Source organism: Nomascus leucogenys, chromosome 12 (genome assembly GCF_006542625.1).
Source record: "Nomascus leucogenys isolate Asia chromosome 12, Asia_NLE_v1, whole genome shotgun sequence".
NCBI classification, from domain to species: Eukaryota; Metazoa; Chordata; class Mammalia; order Primates; family Hylobatidae; genus Nomascus; species Nomascus leucogenys.
The window spans coordinates 74,969,141-74,990,786 of record NC_044392.1 but is presented as its reverse complement, the minus strand read 5'-3'; the positions used below and the strand labels follow the sequence as shown (position 1 = coordinate 74,990,786).

Genomic DNA, 21,646 nt, shown 5'->3' with positions numbered 1-21,646 from the left:
CTTTAGAGAATTGTCTGTTCATGTCCTTAGCCCAATTTTGGATGGGATTGTTTGGTTTTTTTCTTGCTGATTTGCTTGAGTTCCTTGTACATTCTGGATATTAGTTGTTTGTTGGATGTATAGATTGCAAATATTTTCTCCCACTCTGTGGGTTGTCTGTTTACTCTGCTGATTATTTCTTTTGCTGTGAAGAAACTTTTTAGTCATCTATCTTTGTTTTTGTTGCATTTGCTTTTGGGTTTTTGGTCATTAAGTCTTTGCCTAAGCCAGTGTCTAGTAGGGTTTTTCTAATGTTATCTTCTAGAATTTTTATGGTTTCAGGTCTTAGATTTAAGTCCTTGATCCACCTTGAGTTGATATTTGTATAAGGTGAGAGAGGAGGATCCAGTTTCATTCTTCTACAGGTGGCCAATTATCCCAGCATCATTTGTTGAATAGGGTGTCCTTTCCCCACTCTATGTTTTTGTTTGCCTTGTTGAAGATCAGTTGGCTCTCTATTCTGTTCCATTGGTCTTTGTGCCTATTTTTATAACAGTACCATGCTGTTTTAGTGACTATGGCCTTATAGTATAGTTTGAAGTCAGGTAATGTGATACCTCCAGATTTGTTCTTTTTGCTTAGTCTTGCTTTGGCTATGCAGGCTCTTTTTTGGTTCCATATGAATTTTAGGATTGTTTTTTCTAGTTCTGTGAGGAATGATGCTGGCATTTTGATGGGAATTGCATTGAATTTGTAGATTGCTTTTGGCAGTACGGTCATTTTCACAATATTGATTCTACGCATCTGTGAGCATGGGATATATTTCTATTTATTTGTGTCATCTATGATTTCTTTCAGCAGTGTTTTGTAGTTTTCCTTATAGAGGTCTCTCACCTCCTGGGTTAGGTATATTCCTAAGTATTTTATTTTATTGTTTTGCAGCTATTGTAAAAGGGGTTGAGTTATTTATTTGATTCTCAGCTTGGTCACTGTTGGTGTATAGCAGAGCTACAGATTTGTGTACATTACTTTTGTATCCTGAAACTTTGCTGAATTCATTTATCAGTTCTAGGAGCTTTTTGGATGAGTCTTTAGGGTTTTCTAAGTATACAATCATATTATCAGCAAACAGCCACAGTTTGACTTCCTCTTTATCAATTTGGATGCCTGATTATTTTCATTTTGAGTTTATTCTACTGTTAGGCAGAATAGTAAATTAAATTTTAATTCTTTATAGGTAATCTGTTACAAATGATCATTTGTTTGCATATATTCTACTTTTTTTTTTTTTTTTTTTGAGACAGGGTCTCACTCTGTTGCTCAGGCTGGAGTGCAGTGGTGCCGCCATGGTTCACTGCAGCCTTGACCTCCCGGGCTCAAGTGATCCTCCAACTTCAGCCTCCTGAGTAGCTGGGACTACAAGCATGCACCACCATGCCCAGATAATTTTTGTATTTTTTAGGAGAGACATGGTTTTGCCACGTTGCATAGGCTGGCCTCTAACTCCTGGGTTCAAGTGATCTGCCTGCCCCTGCGCCTGGCCATATTCTACTTTTCAACTTTTAAAAACATACATTATAATAAATATAAAGAGCATTAATAATAACTGGATTATTATGGTGAATGTTTATATTGATGTTTGGAAATGGAAATGCAAAATTTTCAAAGTATATCCTGACCTTTAATTTTTTTTTATTTGTTTATTTATTTTTTGATTTTTTGAGACAGGGCCTCTTTTTGTTACTCAGGCTGGAGTGCAGTGGTACACAATCTTGGCTCATTGCAGCTTTGACTTCCCGAACTCAAGGGATCCTTCCTCCTCAGACCCCAACAGCTGGGACCACAGGCACAGGCCACCATGCCCAGCTAATTTTTGTATTTTTTGTAGAGACAAGTTTTCACCATTTTGACCAGACTGATCTCTCACTCCTGGAGTCAAGTGATCTGCACACCTGGGCCTCCCAAAGTGCTGGGTTTACAAGCCTGAGCCACCACGCCTGGCCTAAATTTTCACTTGAAAAGAAGTTAGAGCATTGCTGTTATAATAGGGACATTATGGTCTTGTTTGCACAGAATAAACAAAAGACTTCCTTGAACAGATATGAAATCATTGTTTGACATTTTCCAGGAGAATTAGATGCCTCTGCCAAATGTAAGTTGCTGGAAACTTACTCTCCTTCCATATAGAGATAAAGGCACCAGGATGTCCTGGAATTTTACAATAGCATGTAGTGGGAGCCAGGGAGCCTGAAATAAGCTATATAGGCTGGTGTCTCCAGTTACTAGTAGTGACCTTGAACAAATCATCTACTTCTCTATTCACTATTTTCTACATTTTAAAGTGACGAAATTATATTAGATGATTTTGAAAACATATTATACCTCTAAAGTGTTATAATTTTATTTCACATTGGACAAAATTGAGATAGATGATTAAGAAGTCTATGTATTCTTTCCTCTAATCTTGATCCTCTATTTGTAACAGAGATGTATTATTCAGTTTTTGTCTCTGAAAGTCAAATTAAATGCTTAAGATCGTTTTTTCCAATAATTATAATCTATGTATATTTAATGGTGAGTATACATATTTTACCATTAAAAATTTTATCCTTATATTCATGGTGCTGCATTGTTCGTATTTGGAGCATATTCAGCTGAGGGTAGGAATTGCTGAATTTAGTAAGCTAGGCTTAATGCTTTTAGGAGTAGATCTCTCTGTAACTATGGTACTTAGCCTAATGTAGGCATGAAATAATGATTGTTGAATCTGTTTGAATATATTATATATATTACAATAATTAGGAGTTAAGGATCATATATATACAACCATACCTAAACCATGGTAGCTTGGTTGTAGCAACCTGGTAGCTTGATAGCTTGGGTTGTGAGAGCTCTAAAGAGATATACTATAAACAGGGTTCACATTTGAAAAAACTTAGGTAGAAGTTGGACTCATGGAAAAGATAGAGGTGGGGTGAAGAATAGACTAACAGAATGTCCTTAGAATTAATCTAAAGAAATCAGAGCTAGAGCCAAAGTTGTGAAGAAAGCCTGGTTAGGAATGCTATTATTTGGTATGTCCTCAATCTTTAATTTTTTTAAATCAACTTTATTGAGTTGTAATTTACATACAATAAAATGTACCCATTGAATAAAATGAACTATTGTACCCCTGAATTGTAGATTTAAACAAAACCCACAATTCAGTGAATTCTGATAAATAAATTCAATCATATAACCACCACACAGTATTTCCACCACTACCAAAAATTCTTTGCTGTCCCTTTGCAGTCAACCCTCAACCCCAGCCCCTATCTATAGGTAACCATAAGTTTGCATCTGTCACTATAGTTTAATTTTGCCTTTTCTAGAATTTTATATAAATGGAAAGATAAAGTATACAGTATACTGTTTTGTTTAAATTTTTTTTGCTCAGTATGTTTTTTACTTTTTTTGGGTGCTTTAGTGTGGCAGTATATTATTCCTTTTTATAGCTGAGCATTATTCCATTGTATGGATATACCACATAGGATAATTTATTCAAATATTGATGGGCATTTGGAGTATTTCATTTCTCATGTTACAAATAAAGCTTCTATAAATATTCATGTACAAATATTGTTGTGAACATGTATTTTCAAATTTCTTGGGTACATCTAAGAGTGGAATTGCTAGGTCATATGAGAAGATTATTTATTGTTTTCTTCCTTCTCTTCCTTCCCTTCCTTCTGTCCCTCCCCTCCCCTCCTCTTCCCTCCCCACTCCTCCCCTCCTCTCCTTTCTTCCCTTCCTTTCCTACCTTCCCTTTCTTACCTGTCTTTCTCCCCTTGGTCTCCTCTCCCCTCCCCTTCCCCTCCTCTCCCCTCCCCTTCTCTCCTCTCTCCTGTCCTCTTTTTGTTTTTATTTGAGAGGGTCTTGCTCTGTTGCCCAGGCTAGGATACAGAAGTTCAATCGTAGCTCACTATAACCTCAAACCTCCTGGGCTCAACCATCCTCCTGCCTCAGCCTCCTGAATACCTGGAACTACATGCATGTAGCACCAAACCCAGCTAATTTTTTTATTTTTTGTAGAGATGGGGGTCTCAATATGTTGCCCAGGCTGGTCTCAAACTCCTGGCCTCAAGTGATCCTCCAGCCTCAGCCTCCCAAAGTGCTGTTTTCTTTTAATAAGGAATTAATAAACTTTTTCAAAGTGGTCGTACCATTTTACATTTTCACTAGCAATGTTGAGGGCTGTTTGCTCTAAATCCCCTTTAACACTTAGTTGTATCAGTTTTTAAAATTTAGCCAGTCTAATAGGTACATAATGGTATTTCATTGTGGTCTTAATTTGTATTTCTCTAATGACTGTGATGTTGAACACCTTTTCCTATGCCTATTAGTCACTCATTTGTCTTTCTTGATAAAATATCTTTTTTTGTTTTGTTTTGTTTTGTTTGAGATGGAGTTTTACTCTTGTTGCCCACACTGGAGTACAATGGCCCAGTCTTGGCTCACTGCAACCTCCATCTCTCGGGTTCAAGCGATTCTCTTGCCTCAGCCTCCTGAGTAGCTGGGATTACAGGCACCCACAAGCATGCCCGGCTAATTTTTGTATTTTTAGCAGAGATGGGATTTCATTATGTTGGCCAGGCTGCTCTTGAACTCCTGACCTCAGGTGATCCACCCACTGCGGCCTCCCAAAGTGCTGGGATTACAGGCATGAGCCACCGTGCCCGGCTGGTAAAATATCTTTTGCCTATTTTTAAATTGGATTGTCGGTCTTTGATTTATTATATTATTAAAGTTCTGGATATATTGTCAGATACATGTATTAAGAATATTTTCTCCCATAATGTAGTTTGCCTTTCATATTATTTTACAGTATCTTTGGAAGAGCAGTCTTTAATTTATTATTGTTTTATTTTATTGAGGCAGAGTCTTGCTCTGTCACCCAGGCTGGAGTGTGGTGGCATGAACATGGCTCACTGCAGCCTTGACCTTCTGGGCTCAATTGATCTTCCTGCCTCAGCCTCTTGAATGCTGGGACCACAAGTGCATGCCACCATGCCTAGCTAATTTTTTGTAGAACTGAGGTCTCACTTTGTTGTCCAGGCTGGTCTGGAACTTCTGGGCTCAAGTGATCCTCCTGCCTCAGCCCCTCAAAGTGCTGGGATTATGGGTGTGAGCCACTGCACGTGGCCCATTTTTTAATTTTAATGTGTCCAATTTATCCATTTTTTTCATTTATGGCTTGTGCTTTTTGTATCCTAAGAACTCTTGGCCTATCTCTACATGATTACAGTTTTTTTCCTATGCTTTGTTATTATTGAATATTTATAGTTTCAGCTTTTGTAATGGCTATATGATCCATTTCTAGTTAATATTTGGTGTGAGAAAGTTAGGGGTAGAGGGTTATTTTTTAAAAAATACATATATCTGGTGGGGCACGGTGGCTCAAGCCTGTAATCCCAGCACTTTGGGAGACTGAGGCGGGCGGATCATGAGGTCAGGAGATCGAGACCATCCTGGCCAACATGGTGAAACCCCGTCTCTACTAAAAATACAAAAATTAGCTGGGTGTGGTGGCGTGTGCTTGTAATCCCAGCTACTCGGGAGGCTGAGGCAGGAGAATTGCTTGAACCAGGGAGTCAGAGGTTGCAGTGAGCCGAGATCGTACCACCGCACTCCAGCCTGGTGACAGAGCAAGACCCCGTCTCAAAAAATAAATAAATAAATAAATAAAAATACATAGATCTCATTATTCCAGTCCAGAACTATTTGTTGAAAAGACTATCCCCTTTTTTTCTATACCTTTGTCAAATATTGTTTGACAATATTTATGGTTTAATAGACTGAATATTTGTGCTCTTCTCCCCTCCGTCCCCTGCCTCCCCAAATTCACATGTTGAAATCCTAACTCTCAATATGAGGGTATTAAGAAGTAGGGCCGGCCGGGCGCGGTGGCTCACGCCTGTAATCCCAGCACTTTGGGAGGCCGAGGCGGGCGGATCATGAGGTCAGGAGATCGAGACCATCCTGGCTAACACAGTGAAACCCCGTCTCTACTAAAAATACAAAAAAAATTAGCCGGGCGTGGTGGTGGGCGCCTGTAGTCCCAGCTACTCGGGAGGCTGAGGCAGGAGAATGGCGTGAACCCCAGGAGGCAGAGCCAGCAGTGAGCCGAGATTGCGCCACTGCACTCCAGCCTGGGCGACAGTGAGACTCCGTCTCAAAAAAAAAAAAAAAAAAAAAAGCGACCCCAGAGAACTCTCTATTTTCTGCCATGTGAGGATACAATGAGAAGACAGACATCTGTGAACCCAGAAGAAGGGCCTCACTAGAACCCAACGATGCCGGCACTCTGATCCAGCCTGCAGAACTGTGAGAAATAAATTGCTATGTTTCTAAGCCACCCAGTCTATGATACTTTGTTACAGCAGCCTAAGCTCATAAGACATATGGATCTAAATCTGGACTATATTCTGTTCCATTGATCTATGCTTCTGTCCTCATGCCAATACCAGGCTTTGTTTTTTTGTTTTTTTTTTGTTTTGAGATGGTGTCTCGCTCTGTCGCCCAGGCTGGAGTGCAGTGGTGCAATCTCAGCTCACTGCAACCTTCGCCTCTGGGTTCAATCAATTCTCCTGCCTCAGCTTCCCGAGTAGCTGGGATTACAGGTGCCCACCACCATGCCTGGCTAATTTTTTGTATTTTTAGTAGAGACGGGCTTTCACTATGTTGGCCAGGCTGGTCTTGAACTCCTGACCTCGTGATCTGCCTGCCTTGGCCACCCTAAGTACTGGGATTACAGTCATGAGCCACTGCACCCAGCCACCAGTTTTGATTACTGTAGTTTTATAGTAAGTCTGGAAGTTTGGTAGCTTAAGCCTTTCAATTTTGTTTTTCTTTTTCAAAATCATTTTGGTGGCCTACGTCCTTTGTACCTCCATATGATTTTAAAATAAGCTTGCTTGGTTTTTATTTGTTTGTTTACCAAAAAAGCCTACAGCGATTTTGTTCAGAATTGAATTGCATCTTCAGTTAAATCTATGACAAAGGATGTGATCATCACTAGGAAAGCAGTCAGGTATTACACACTGCATTAAGTCCTTCCTTGAATTCAAGTAAGATCTGATAGATCTTTTTTTTTTTTTTTGAGATGTAGTCTTGCTCTGCCGCCAGGCTAGAGTGCAGTGGCATGATCTTGGCTCACTGCAACCTCTGCCTCCCGAGTTCAAGCTATTCTCCTGCCTCAGCCTCCCAAGCAGCTGGGACTACAGGTGCACGCCACCACGCCCAGCTAATTTTTGTATTTTTAGTAGAGACGAGGTTTCACCATGTTGGCCGGGCTGGTCTCAATCTCTTGACCTCATGATCAACCTGCCTCAGCCTCCCAAAGTGCTGGGATTACAGGCGTGAGCTGCTGCGCCCAGCCGGGTAGATCATTTTTATGTCCACCATGGTAATGGTGGTTGATAGTGTTCAGATTTTCTATATTCTTACTGGGTTTTCTTTTTTGTTGTTATTTTACTAATTACTGAGAAAGGTAGGGTAAAATTCTTTAATTATGACTGCATTTACCTGTTTTCCCCTTTAGTTATGTTAGTTTTTGCTTTATGTATTTTGAAGGTATGTTATTAGGCACATATATATTTAAAATGGTTATATTTTTCTAATGTATTGACCCTTTTATCATGATGAAATGTCTTTCTTTGATTCCAGAAATAAATCTTATGTAACCCATTTTGGCTAATATTAATAAAGTTTCTTTAATTTTTTTAGTTATTTTTTTCATGATATATCTTTTTTTGTCTTTTTACTTTTTAACCTATATATGTCTTCATATTTAAAGTACGTCTCCTGGAGTAATACTGAATTGCTTTAGGGAAAATATAGGGATTTTGAATTAGTATCATTGGGGGAAGCTGGGTGAAGGGTACATATGAACTCTTGTAAATTTTTTAAACTATATGAGTCTAAAATTATTTTAAGTCTTCATAATTGCTTGTTGCTGCATTTTTAAGATAGCTTGCTTGAAATTCTTTTCTGACTGTTGCAACAACTGTGTCATCTCTGCGTTGTTGTCTGTTGGTTGTCCTTACTCATCCAAGTTGAGACCTTTTTTCTGTTTGTTGGTATAATAAATATACTTACTTTGGATTGTTTCCTGAACTTTTTGCATATTATATTACGAGACTCTGTTTCCTATTTAAATCTTCTATGTTAATAGACAGCCACTGGGGAGGGAGGAAAAGTACTGCCTCCTTGCAAACATTTGCCTTCTATAGGGCAGGAATGGTCAGCAGGGCTCTGTCCCACAGTTTCTGTTGCTGTAGCCCCTAGTGGGAAGGGGAAGGGCCGCCACCTCTGCTTTCATTGGTTCAAGATGAGGATGGTCAGTAAAGTTCTTTCTTGCTGATTACACAGTAACCAGTTGAAAAGATTTTATTCTGAAAGACTCTTGCCTTCTCAGGCCTTTGGTTAGAGAAAGTATGTTTTTCTTGGGGCTTTTGTTGTTGTTGTTCTTCTATGCCTTTGAGCAGTTTCAGGTTGTGGGCTGCTGTAGCACCCAAAGTAGATTATATCTGTAGCAAAAAAAATCTCTAGGGAATTCACTGCTGAGTCATCCCTCAAGATCTGATGTCTCTAGCCAATTTACCTTATTTTCTTCACCTTCCTGAGTCTTCTGGTAGTTGCTTTTTGTTTCCAATTCAAGGTTTTTGGTTGTAATTAGCAGAAAGAATAAGGTGGAGTGTGCTTATTTCATCTTGTCTGGAACAAGAAGTCTCTTAGTTTCTGTTTTTTTTTTTTCTTTTTTCTTTTTGGTGGCAGGTGGAGGAGAGACCTGCAGGCCCTCTCCCTTCTCCCTCTTGGTGTTTTTTAATATGCTAGTTTTCATATGTTGTAATCTTATTTATTTGCCCTGTTTATTTTGTTTTTCAGTCAAATGAAGATAAAACAATGTCCGCCAACCTAAAATACGTTTCCCTGGGAATTTTGGTCTTTCAGACTACCAGTTTGGTTCTAACAATGCGTTATTCCAGAACTTTAAAAGAAGAAGGACCTCGTTATCTATCTTCTACAGCAGTGGTTGTTGCTGAACTTTTGAAGATAATGGCCTGCATTTTATTGGTCTACAAAGACAGCAGTAGGTATCTAGGTTTTTTGTTTTTAATCAATGCAATTTATTTAGTTTGCATATGTATATATTGGTAACTACACATTTGCACTCTTGCATTGTCGAATGGCCTAGTATGAAGAATATTTCAATATTTTAAACATTTTCTTAAGACATTTTAAGTCTAGTAATAAAGCCATTTTATTTTAATCTGTATCATGATTCATATCTTCTGGCTAATTCTGTAAATATAAAATAGTTTCTTGCATTTATAATAATTTAAGAGTAAATTTTATAAATCTGTTACTGTTAGAACTTTAGAAGAATCATAATAATTTTTTTTTTACTAATGTAAACACCTATTTATTTGCTTTATTGATTAGTCCAGCAGTGACTAATTTTATATAGTTTTTAAAAATAGTTCTATTGAGATAATTCATGAGCCATATAATTTATGTGTTTAAAGTATATTACTTAATGGTTTTTGGTATATTTCAATTCTAATTTTTTAAACCTGTGGTAAAGTATATACACATAACATAAAATTTGCCATCTTAACTATTTGTAGTGTACACTTCATTGTCATTACTTTTACAATGTTGTACAACAATGACCACTGTCCATTTCTAAAATTTTTTTTATCACTTTAAACAAAAACTTTGTAACTGTTAAGTAATAACCCCCATTCTCCCTTACCCACAGCCCCTAGTAACCTCTAATTCACTTTCTGGCTCTATGAATTTGCCTATTCTAAATATTTCATATAAGTAGAATCATGTATTTGTCCTTTTAGGTCTGGCACTTAGCAAAATGCTTTCAAGATTTATTCACGTTGTAACATGCATCAGAACTTTACTCCTTTTTATGGCTGAATAACATTCTATTGTATGGACGTAGCACATTTTGTTTATTCATCCATGTGTTCATGGACACTTGGGTTGTTTCCACCTTTCGGCTATTGTGAATAATGCTGGAAAGAACTATGAGTAATGCTTCAGTAGATGTACAAGTATCTGTCCGAGTCCCTGTTTTCATTCCTTCTGGGTATATATTTAGGAGTAGAATTGCTGGGTCATATGGTAATTCTATGTTTAACTTTTTAAGGAACCATCAAACTGTTTTTCACAGTAACTGGACCATTTTACATCTCCACCAACAAAGTATGAAGGTTCCTGTTTCTTCACATCTTCACCAGCACTTAATATTTTGTTTTTTTTTTCTTTAAATAGCCATTCTAATAGGTGTGAAGTAGTTTCTCATTGTGGTTTTGACTTGTGTTTCTCTAATAACTAATGATGATGAATTTTTATGGGTTTTTTTTGGCTTTTTGTGTATTTTCTTTCCTTTCTTTCTTTCTTTCTTTCTTTTTCTTTTCATTCTTTCGTTCTTTCGTTCTTTCTTTTTTTTTTTGAGACTGAGTCTCACTATGTCGCCTAGGCTGGAGTGCAGTGTCACGATCTTGGCTCACTGTAACCTCCACCTCCCAGATTCAAGCAATTCTCATGCCTCAGCCTCCTGAGTAGCTGTGATTACAGGTGCGTGCTACCACACTCTGCTACTTTTTGTATTTTTAGTAGAGATGGGGTTTCACCAGGTTGGCCAGGCTGGTCTCGAACTCCTGACCTCAGGTGATCTGCCCACCTCGGCCTCCCAAAGTGTTGGTATTACAGGAGTGAGCCACCACACCTGGCCCTTTTTGTGTGTTTTCTTTCAAACTACATCTGACATGACTTGTTAAAAGACTGAATATGTGAAAGTCAGAAGAAAGGAGGAATCCAGCTTGAGGAATAATTGCTAGGTTTTTAGATTAAACTATTGGGTGAATGGGTGCTGCAATTAATGATATATATAAATAGATTTGGGGGGAATTAAAGCTGCTTTTTGCATCATGTAAGTTTCAGACAGCTATAAGGCATTCCCACTGAGATGTCAAATAGTAGAATCTATGCGTATAGAGCTCAAGAATATGTCACTTTACATTTTGCTTTAAAGTCGAGGATTGAATGAGATAACCTAGTGTATACTAGAAGAGAAGAAGGCCAAAGGCTGAACTCTGTTGCATTCCCAAGATTTAGAGCTCAGATTCCACACGAGGAATCAGCAAAAGAAGACAGAAGCAAAATAGAAAGATAAATGGAAACGTAATAGCCAAGCTGAGATGGTAGTGTTTTTGCTGCTAAGGTATAGATGAGCAGAAGTATTCACTGCATTTAACATTGTGGAGCCAAAGATATCTTTGACACAAATAGTTGCATTGTAGAGAGATGTGGTGAAAATGTGATAAAACCAACTTCCAGTGAACCAAAGCATCTACAGACACACCATACAGAAAAACAGATTCCAGGTGGATTAAAGATTGACATTTAAAAAGCAAAACTTTATGACCTTACTATTGTGAATGATTTCAAACAACATACAAAAGGCACAAATAAGACATAAAGGAAAAAATAGATAATTTAGTGTATATTAAATTGAAAAACATCTGTAAATCAAATCAAGAAGACAAGTCACAAATTAAGAGAAGATATTTATATCACTTGTAACCACCAATAATTAATATCCAGAATTACAATTACTCCTACAACTCAATCAGATTAATAGAAACTTAATAGAAAAGGGGGCAAAGGATATAAACAGGTAATTCACAGAAGAAGAAACCTGCATGGCAGATAAATATGTAAAAAGATGCTCAACTTCACTAGCAATCAAGGAAATCAGATTAAAACCACAGGACACAATTTCACTGCCCTCAAATTAGCAAAAATAAAAAGTCTTAATACCAGAAATTGGTGATTATTTAAAAATTGAATTTAAAAATTAAAAAATAATCAGGTTTGGTGCACACCTGTAGTCCCAGTTACTTGGGAGGCTGAGGCAGGAGGATTGCTTAAGCTCAGGAGTTGGGATCTAGCCTGGGCAACATAGCGAGACCCTCATCTCTAAAAATAAAATAACATAAAATTAAGGTAATATTTTAGTTTTCTTTTCTGGTAAAACTAAGAAAAAAACCTTTTGGTAACTTTTATCTTAGTTAAGAATTTTTCAACTATTATTTTGCGTTGAGGAGAGGGCGAGTACCAGGTAGCAATTTTAAAGTTTTTTTTATTTCAAAAAACTTTTCATAATCAAAGTTTTCCTATTTTATATTGAGAGAAAAAATTGTCTAAAGTATTATTATTGGTAAATAATTCTAGGGTTCCTTCGAATTAGAATAATTAGAATAATTCTAGGCTCCTTAGAACCCTAATTCTAGGGTTCCTTAGAATTTCTCATTTTTTTGAGGAGTTTATGTATATATCTCTAAAGGATCTTTGGCTATTTTTCGTGACTGATACCATGAGATTGGCCAGCTCAAAGTTCATTTTCAATTCCTTTCTCCCTTTCTTGGCTCTAATGTGGAGGAAATAAAGGAAAAGACTTCCCAGCTTCCTTGCAGCTATGGGTAGTTATGCAACACAATTCTGTTCAATGAGAACCAAGAAGATACCTGCTAAGCTGCTGTTTCCTATCCTTTTTTTGCTGCCTGAAACAAGAACTAGAGATGCAGCAGTACTTTGATGACCTTGTTGCAATAATCACGTAGACAACAGATGAAAAGCAGGAAGATTAAAAAGCCAAAATATATACAGTTATATATGTTTTATATGTAGTTTTATATATATATATGGATCTTAGAATAGTGCTTAGTTGATATTATCACATACCAGGCACATTTCGGTTTCCAAAAATTGGACATGTATTAAGATCTAATTTTATATATATATATATATATATATATACACACATATATTTATTTATTTATTTATTTATTTTACCATCCAGGAATTTTCTCAAGGTTATATTGCAGAAATTTTTAAAGCCTGTTATTCTACTCTAATGCAGTTATTTTGTTTTTCTGCTATGCCTTTTTTCTAAGTATGCCTCTCTTGGACATAATTTTAATAATTTGCAATATGAAGTGACACAGGTTTAATTTGTAGCAGCATTGTATTAACAGGAAAGAGAGAATCCTGCTGTCTCTTTGATAATCCAACTGAACCTAGAATATTGATTTCAGCCTGTTTATTGCCAGAATGGGCTGCAGTGGTTAGAGGATTTCCAACATAGATACTGGAAGGTCTTTAAAAGATAATGCTGTATGAGAGATTCATGCAACCAAGAAGGGGTTGGTTCCTCATAACTCTGAAATCCTCTGGCTCCAGCTTTCTCTTTTTTTCCTCTCCTGGTTGATGGCACCTAGACCCATTAGTGGCACCACTTTGAGTTTTCTTCAGTCTCAGTGTTGCAGTCAGGGTGGGAGAAGTGGAAGAAGAAGCCTTCTTCCAGATCACTGGTTGGCAGCCTGTGCCAGAGCTAATCTGGTTTGTTTTCAAGCCAGTGACAGTCACATTTTTTTTTTTTTTTTTTGAGATGAGGATCTTGTTCTTTTGCTCAGGCTGAAGTGCAGTTATGCAATCATAGCTTGCTGCTACTTCAAACTCCTGGGCTCAGTTGATCCTCCTGCCTCAGCCTCCTGGATAGCTGGGACTACAGGTGCCACAACACCCAGCTAATTAAAAACTTTTTTTTTTTTTTTTTTTTAGAGACAGGTTCTCATTATGTTGATCAAGCTGGTCTTGAACTCCTGGCCTCAAGCAATCCTCTCACTTTGACCTCCGAAGATGCTGGCATTACAGACAGGAGCCACCGTGCCCAGCCTGACAGTCACTTTTAGGAGTGGGTTCATTTGCTTCCAGCATCCACCTTCCCACTTTTCTTAGAGTCCTTTGTCCACCCCAGGGACTTTTCCCCTCCTTTCACAGCTAGACACTTTGGCACCCTTTGTAACTTGCTTGGTGCAGGGTTGCCACAAACTTTCAATTTGGAAGAAAATGCAGTATTTGAAAAGTGTAATAAAATGAAGCATAATTAAACGAGGTATGCTTACAGAGAGAGAGCACCTGGGTCCCTGAGTCTCTGTAAAAGCTTTAAGTCTGGACTCACCCTATGTTTGACAAATCCCTATGGGTTGAACTAGTGTTAGTTGGGTTTTCTGTTGTTTGCAACCAAACCTATTCCCTAACTGATTTACCTTCTTTTTATGATTAAAATCTTCACAATTACTAATTGGCATAAATGGCTGATGATAAACAAAATGCACAAAATACAAGTTTTTATAACATTGCTATAATAAACTAAGAATACTTGGTTGACGAATTAAAACTTTGAGCTTTTGGCTGTCATAAATATGTGTTTGTATGTGTTTGTATATACACATATATGTAGATATATATAAGATAAATTTGATTATCAGAATAAAAGAATATAAGGTGTAATACATTATAATATTTAACATTTAAAAAATCAGCATCATAAAGATATATTTTAGCCCTAAAAGTATCTTGACATGTAGCTTAATTTTCTTTTTCTATAGGTGAGAAAATTGAGATCTTGAGAGCAGATATGTAACTTATTCAGTTACTTAATTACTGATTTTTCTCATATTATTTTCTAGAATGTAGTCTAAGAACACTGAATCGAGTACTACATGATGAAATTCTCAATAAACCTATGGAAACACTTAAACTTGCTATTCCATCAGGGATCTATACTCTTCAGAATAATTTACTGTATGTGGCACTATCAAATCTAGATGCAGCTACTTATCAGGTACTTAAAATACGTTTCTTTCTTTTTTAAAAAAACTTTTTTCTTATACATAATAATTGTATATATTTATGGGGTACACGTGATATTTTGATACATGCATCCAATGTGTAATGATCAAATCAGGGTATTTAGGATATTCATCTCCGCAAACATTTATCGTTTCTTTGTGTTGGGAACATTTCAGATCTTCTCTTCTAGTTATTTTGAAATTTTGAGTAAATTATTGTTAACCATAGTCGCCTTCCTGTGCTAACACTAGAACTTATTCCTTCTATCTAACTCAATTTTTGTACCCATTAACCAATCTCTCTTTATTGCTCCCCCTGCCCTTGTACGTTTCCCATCCTCTGGTAGCTATCATTCTGCTCTCTACCTCCATGAGACCCCCCTCCCTTTTTTTTTTTTTTTTTAGCTTCCACATGTGAGTGAAAATACGATATTTGTCTTTCTGTGCCTGGGTTGTTTCACTTAACATAATGACCTATAGTTGCATCCATGTTGTTGCAAATGACAGGATCTCATTCTTGTTATATCTGAATAGTATTTCTTTATGCATTTATCCACTGATGGGCACTTAGGTTGAGTTCATATCTTAGCTATTGTGAACAATGCTGCAATAAATACAGGGCTAAAGATATCCTTTTGATATACTGATTTTCCTTTCCTTTGGATAAATACCCAGTAGTGGGATTGCTGGATTGTCTGGTAGTTCTATTTTAAGTTTTTTGAGAATGCTTTGTACTGTTTTCCATAGAGGCTGTACTAATTTACATTCTCAGCAACAGTGTACAAGAGCTCCTTTTTCTCCACATACTCACCAGCACTGGTTATTTTTTGTCTTTTTGATAATAGCTATTCTAACAGGGGGCAGGATGATATGTCACTGTGGTCTTGATTTGCATTTCCCTGATGACTAGTGATGTTGAGCATTTTTTCATATACCTGTTGGCTATTTGTATGTTTTCTTTTGAGAAATGTTTATTGAGGTCCTTTGCCCACTTTTTAATGGGATTATTTGTTCTTATGCTCTGGAGTTCTTTATATATTAAGGATATTAGTTTCTTGTTACATGATTAGTGCAAATATTTTCTCCCATTCTACAGATTGTCTCTGTATTTTTTTCTTTGCTTTGCAGAAGCTTTTTAGTTTAATATAGTTCCATTATTCTATTTTTGTTTTCATTGCCTGTGCTTTTTTTCTTATGTATTTATTTGTGTATCTTTTAAAATATGGAACACTTCATGAATTTGTTTGTCATCCTTACGCAGGGACCATGCTAATCTTCTCTGTATAATTCCAATTTTAGTATATGTGCTGCTGAAGCAAGCACTGCCTGTGCTTTTGAAATAACAGCCATAAAATCTGCCCTGACCAATGTCCTGAAACATTTCTCCTCTATTTTCTTCTAGTAATAGTTTTATAGTTTTGAGTCTTATGTTTAAGTCTTTAATCCATTTTGAGTTTTTTTTTAATATGGTGAGAGATGGGATCTAGTGCCATTTTTCTTCATATTCATATCCAATTTTCTCAGTGTCATTTATTGAAGAGGATGTCCTTTTTCTAATGTATGCTCCTGGCACCTTCGTCAAAAATCAGTTGGCTATAAACACGTAAATGTATTTTGGGGTTCTCTATTTTCTTCCATTGGTCTTTGTGCCTGTTATTAAACAAACTCCATGCTATTTTGGTTACTAAAGCCTTGTAGTATATTTTGAAGTCATAGTGTGATGCCTCTAGCTTTGTTCTTTTTGCTCAGGGTTGCTTTGGCTATTATTCAGGGTCTTTGTGGTTCCATATGAATTTTAGGATTGTTTTTTCTGTTTCTGTGAAGAGTATCATTGGTATTTTGATGGGGATTGTCCTGAATCCGAAGATTGCTTTTGGTAATATGGTGATTTTAACAATATTAATTCTTTTAATCCACAAGCATGGGATATCTTCCCATTTGTGTCCTCTTCCATTTCTTTCATCTGTGTTTTGTAGTTTTTCTTGTAGAGATCTTTTACTTCCTTGGTTACATTTATTCCTAGATTTTTTTTTTTTGTAGCTATTGGAAATAGGTTGCTTTCTTTATTTCTTTTTCAGCTAGCTTGTTATTAGTTTATAGAAATGCTACTGATTTTTGTATGTTGATTTTGTATCCTGAAACAACTGAATTTGTTTATCAGCTCTAAGAGTTTTTTTAATGGAATCTTTAGAGTCCTCTCTATATAAGATCATGTCATTTGCAAAGAGGGACAATTTGACTTCCTTTTTTCCAGTTTGGATGCCTTTTATTTCTCTCTTTTGCCCGATTTTGTTCCAGTTTTTAAAGGAAAGTCTTTCAGCTTTTCCGCATTCAGTGTATTAGTTGTGTGTTTGTCATATATGGCCTTTGTTATGTTGATATGTTCCTAGGAATATTTTAAATTTTATCAAATGCTTTTTCTGCATCTATTGAGATGATCATAAGGTTTTTATTCTTCATTCTGTTGATATGATGTATTACATTTATTGATTTTGCATATATATCAAACTGTCTTTGCATCCTTGGGATAAATTCTACTTGATTACGGTAAACAATCTTTTTTATGTGCTGCTGGGATCGATTTGCAAGTATTAATATTTAGTTCAGGATTTTTGGGTTCTCTATTGTGCTATTCAGGAATATTCAACTATAGTTTCATTTTTTGCTGTGTGCTTGTCTGGTTGTGATATCAGGGTAATGCTGGCCTCACAGGATGAGTTAGGAAGAATTCCCTCCACTTGATTTTTTTGGAATAGTTTGAGGAGAATTGGTGTTAGTTCTTCTTTATAAGTTCAGTAGAATTCAGAAGTGAAGCCATCCAGTCCTGGACTTTTCTTTTCTGGGAGGCTTTTTAAGTGCTGATTGAATCTTGTTACTTGTTATTGGTCTGTTTAGGTTTTTAATTTCTTCTTTGTTCAATCTTGGTAGGTTGTATGAGTCCAGGAATCTATCCATTTCTTGTAGGTTTTTCAATTTGCTACTATATAGTTGTTGATAATAGTCTCTAATGATCCTGTGTATTTCTGTGGTGTCGTCTGTACTGTCTCCTTTTTTGTTTATGATTTTATTTGGGTCTTTCCTCTTTTTTTCTTGGTTAGTCTAGTTTGTAGTTTATTGATTTTACTTATCTTTTCACGAAACCAATTTTTCTTTTATTTCATCCTTTGTATTTTTGTTTAGTTTCTATTTCATTTAGTTCTGCCCTGATCTTTTGTTGTTGTTGTTTGTTTGAGACATTCTTTGTTGTCCACACTGGAGTGCCATGGCACAGTCTTAGCTTACTGCAGCCTCAACCTCCTGGGCTCAAGAAATCCTCCCACCTCAGCCTCCTGAATAGCTGAGAATATAGGCATGTGCTACCATGCCTGGTTAATTTTTTTTTTTTTTTTTGTAGAGACAGGGTCTTATTATGTTGCCCAGGTTGGTCTTGAACTTCTAGCCTCAAGTGATCCTCCCGCCTGGCCTCCCAAGGTGCTGGGATTATAGCTATGAGCCACAGTGCCTGGCCTGCCCATCTTTATTATTTCTTTCCTTCTTTTAGTTTTGGGTTTGGTTTGTTCTTGCTTTTCTAGCTTCTCGAGGTATATTAGGTTGTTTATGTGAATCTTTCTAATTTGTTGATTTAGGCATTTATTGCTGTAAACTTCCCTTTTGTCACTGCTTTTGCTGTATCTCATAGGTTTTGGTATGTTGTGTTTCAATTTATATTTGTTTTAAGAAATTTTTCTAGGCTGGGCACAGTGGCTCACGCCTGTAATCCCAGCACGTCGGGAGGCCAAGGCAGGTAGATCACCTGAGGTCAGGAGTTTGAGACCAGCCTGGCCAACATGGTGAAACACTGTCTCTACTAAAAATACAAAAATTAGCGAAGCATGGTGGTGGGTACCTGTAATCTCAGCTACTCAGTAGGCTAAGGTAGGAGAGTTGCTTGAACCCAGGAGGCAGAGGTTGCTGTGAGCTGAGATCACGCCATTGCACTCCAGCCTGGGCAACAAGATTGAAACTCCATCTCAGAAAAAAAGAAAAGAAAAGAAAAGGAAAAAAAGAAAATTTTCTATTTTGGTCTGAGAAGATACTTGATATGACTTCAACTTTTAAAGATTTGTTGAGAGTTATAGCCTAATATATATTCTGTTCTGGAGAATGCTGCATGTGCTGATGAGAAGCATGTGCATTCTGCAACTGTTAGATGAAGTGTTTTGTGAATGTCTGGGAGTTCCATTAGGTATAAAGTGTAGTTTAACTCCTCTAATGTTTCTTTTGTTGATTTTCTTTCTAGACGATATATGTGCAAAACTGAGAGTGGGGTTGTGAAGTCCCCAATTGTTACTGCATTGGAGTCTATCTCTCTCTTTAGAGCTACTAATATTTTCTTAATATATCTAGGTGCTGCAGTGTTGGGTGCATATATATTTAGAATTGCTCTATAGTCTTGTTGAATTGATCCCTTTATCATTATATAATTACCTCTTTGTTTCTGCAGTTTTTGACCTAAAGTCTATTTTATATAAGTATAGCTATTTCTGCTCATTTTTGGTTTCTGTTTGCGTGGAATATCTCTCTATCCCTTTACTTTCAGTCTATGTTTGTCTTTACAGGTGAACTGCATTTCTTGTAGGTAGTGTGTAGTTAACGTATGGTTTTTTAAATCCATTTTCCCAGTCCATATCTTTTATGTGGGAAATTTAATTTATTTACATTCATAGTTATTATTGATACATGGGGATTATTCCTGTAATTTTGTCAGTTGTTTTCTGGTTGGTTTTCTGTAGTGTTAATGTTGACTCCTTTCTCTTTGTAATTTGTGTATCTGGTTTTCCAGTGAGTTTTATACTTTCATGTGTTTTTATCATGGTAGATACTGGCTTTCAAGTGCAGGACTCCTGTAAGCACTTTTTTTGTTTGTTTTTGAGTTAAGGTCTGGCTCTATCACCCAGGCTGGAGTGCAGGGGCACAGTCTCGGTTCACTGCAACTTCTGCCTCCCAGGCTCAAGCCATCTTCCCTCAGCCTCCCAAGTAGCTGGGACTACTGGTGCACACCACCATGCCTGGCTAACTTTCGTATTTTTTTAGAGACGAGGTTTCGTCATGTTTCCCAGGCTGGTCTTAAACTCCTGAGCTCAAGAGATCTGCCCGCCGCGGCCTCCCGAAGTGTTGTGATTACAGGCACCTGGCCTAAGCATTTCTTATATGGCTGGTTTAGTGGTGATGAATTTCCTCAGTTTTTCCTTATCTAGGAAAGACTTTATCTCTCATTTTATTTTTAAAAATTTTATTTACCTATTTTTTAATTTTAAAAAATTTATTTCTATTTTATTTTTTATTTTCTAAAAGACAGATGTCTTGCTATGCTTCCCAGACTGGAGTGCAGTGGCTGTTCACAGGCACAGTTATGGTGCACTGCAGTATCAAACTCCTGGGCTCAGCCTGTCCTCCTGCCTCATCTTTCCAGGTAGCTAGACCACAGTCGTACTCTACCAAGCCTGTGCACACCACTGTGCCCTGCTAATTTTTGTATTTTTAGTAGAAACAGGGTTTCATCATGTTGGCCAGGCTGGTCTCGAACTCCTGACCTCAAGTGATCTGCCCACCTCGGCCTCCCAAAATGCTGGGATTACAGGCATGAGCCTCCATGCCCAGCCTGCATTCATTTTTTAACAATAGTTTCACTGCGTATGGTATTTTTATCTGGCAGTTTTTCTTTCTTTCAGCACTTGGAATATATCATCTAATTCTCTCCTGGCCTATAATGTTTCTCTTAAAAAATCTGCTGCTAAGACTGATGGAGATTCCCTTATATGTAACTTGATGCTTGTCTCTTGCTGTTTTTAGGGTTCTCTCTTTGTCTTTTGACTTTTGGTAGTTTGGCTATAATGTACTTTGGTGAAGATCTTTTTGGGTTGACTCTATTTAGCCTTTTTCATTCTTTTTTCTCTTTTTTTTTTTATGTGACTGGCTTATTTGAAAAGACCTGACTTCAAGTGCAGAAATTCTTTATTCTGTTTCATCTAGTCTAACATTGAAGCTCTTGATTGGATTTTTTATTTCATTTATTGAATTCTTTAGTTCTATGATTTTTGTTTAGTTCTTTTTTATGATATCTCTTTGTTAAATACCTCAATTAGATGATGAATTGTTCTCCTATTTTGTTTATATTGTCTGCTTGTGTTCTCTTGTTTCTCACTAAACTTTCTAGATATCATTATGTTGAATTCTTTTCAGGCCTTTCATATTTTCTTTTCATTGGGATGTGTTACTGGAGAATTATTGTGTCCCTTTGGAGGTATCATATTTCCTTGCTTTCTCATGTTTCTTGTGTCCTTATATTGATATCTGTGTGTCTGGTATAACAATAGCTTCTTCCAGTTTTGTAGATAGCTTTCATAGGGAAAGACATTTTCCTACAGATATATGCATAATGTTGGTTGGGTAGGGTGCTTTGGCTTTGATCCTGGGTGGGTGCAGTAATATATAGTCTCTATATGATTTCTTTGGCTATAATCAATGTCAGTGGGGTCTGTCTGGTTCCTTAGTGGCTTCAACTGAAGTTGTTAGTGGAAGCTGTGGCAAGGCATTGCTGGGGATGGGGATGCCAGGCAGGGTCCAGTGGTGGCAGTGGTGGACCAGGTATGCTGGTTCTTGGGTCCCCAAGAGGTGTATGCAGATACTAGCAATGGTGGGTCCAGGTGGCTGGTCCTTGAGCCTCCCAGCAGCTTATTTTAGTGCTGCTGGAGGCAGCAGTGGGCTGGGCAGGTAGGTGGGTCTTCCAGTTCTTGGGTGGCATGTGTGGCATTGGCAGTAGCAGGAGCAGCAGTAGGCCAATCTTGAGTCCCCAAGCAGTGTACATGAGTGCCAGTGGTGAAAGCATAGGGCTGGGCAATCCAATTTTCAGGCCCCAGTTTGTGTGCATG

General features: G+C 37.2%; 1 protein-coding gene and 1 non-coding gene across 4 annotated transcripts in view; one reads left to right on the top strand and one right to left on the bottom strand.

Annotated features, from left to right (window-relative positions):
- The window catches only part of SLC35A3 (solute carrier family 35 member A3), a 54,979-nt gene that overhangs the window by 16,687 nt on the left and 16,646 nt on the right, over positions 1 to 21,646 (top strand). For 2 of the 3 annotated variants that reach the window (XM_004090002.3, XM_030825006.1), the window contains exons 2-3: positions 8,905 to 9,109; positions 14,574 to 14,728. In XM_004090002.3, coding sequence (XP_004090050.1) covers positions 8,923 to 9,109; positions 14,574 to 14,728 — 342 coding nt within the window. In that variant the 5' untranslated portion in view covers positions 8,905 to 8,922. Of the gene's footprint in view, positions 1 to 6,265; positions 6,343 to 8,904; positions 9,110 to 14,573; positions 14,729 to 21,646 lie in introns of those variants that run through there. The other variant, XM_030825005.1, reaches the window with a different exon arrangement.
- On the bottom strand, positions 15,952 to 16,058 carry LOC115837693. Its single transcript, XR_004032753.1, has one exon. It is a non-coding gene; the product is annotated as a U6 spliceosomal RNA (small nuclear RNA).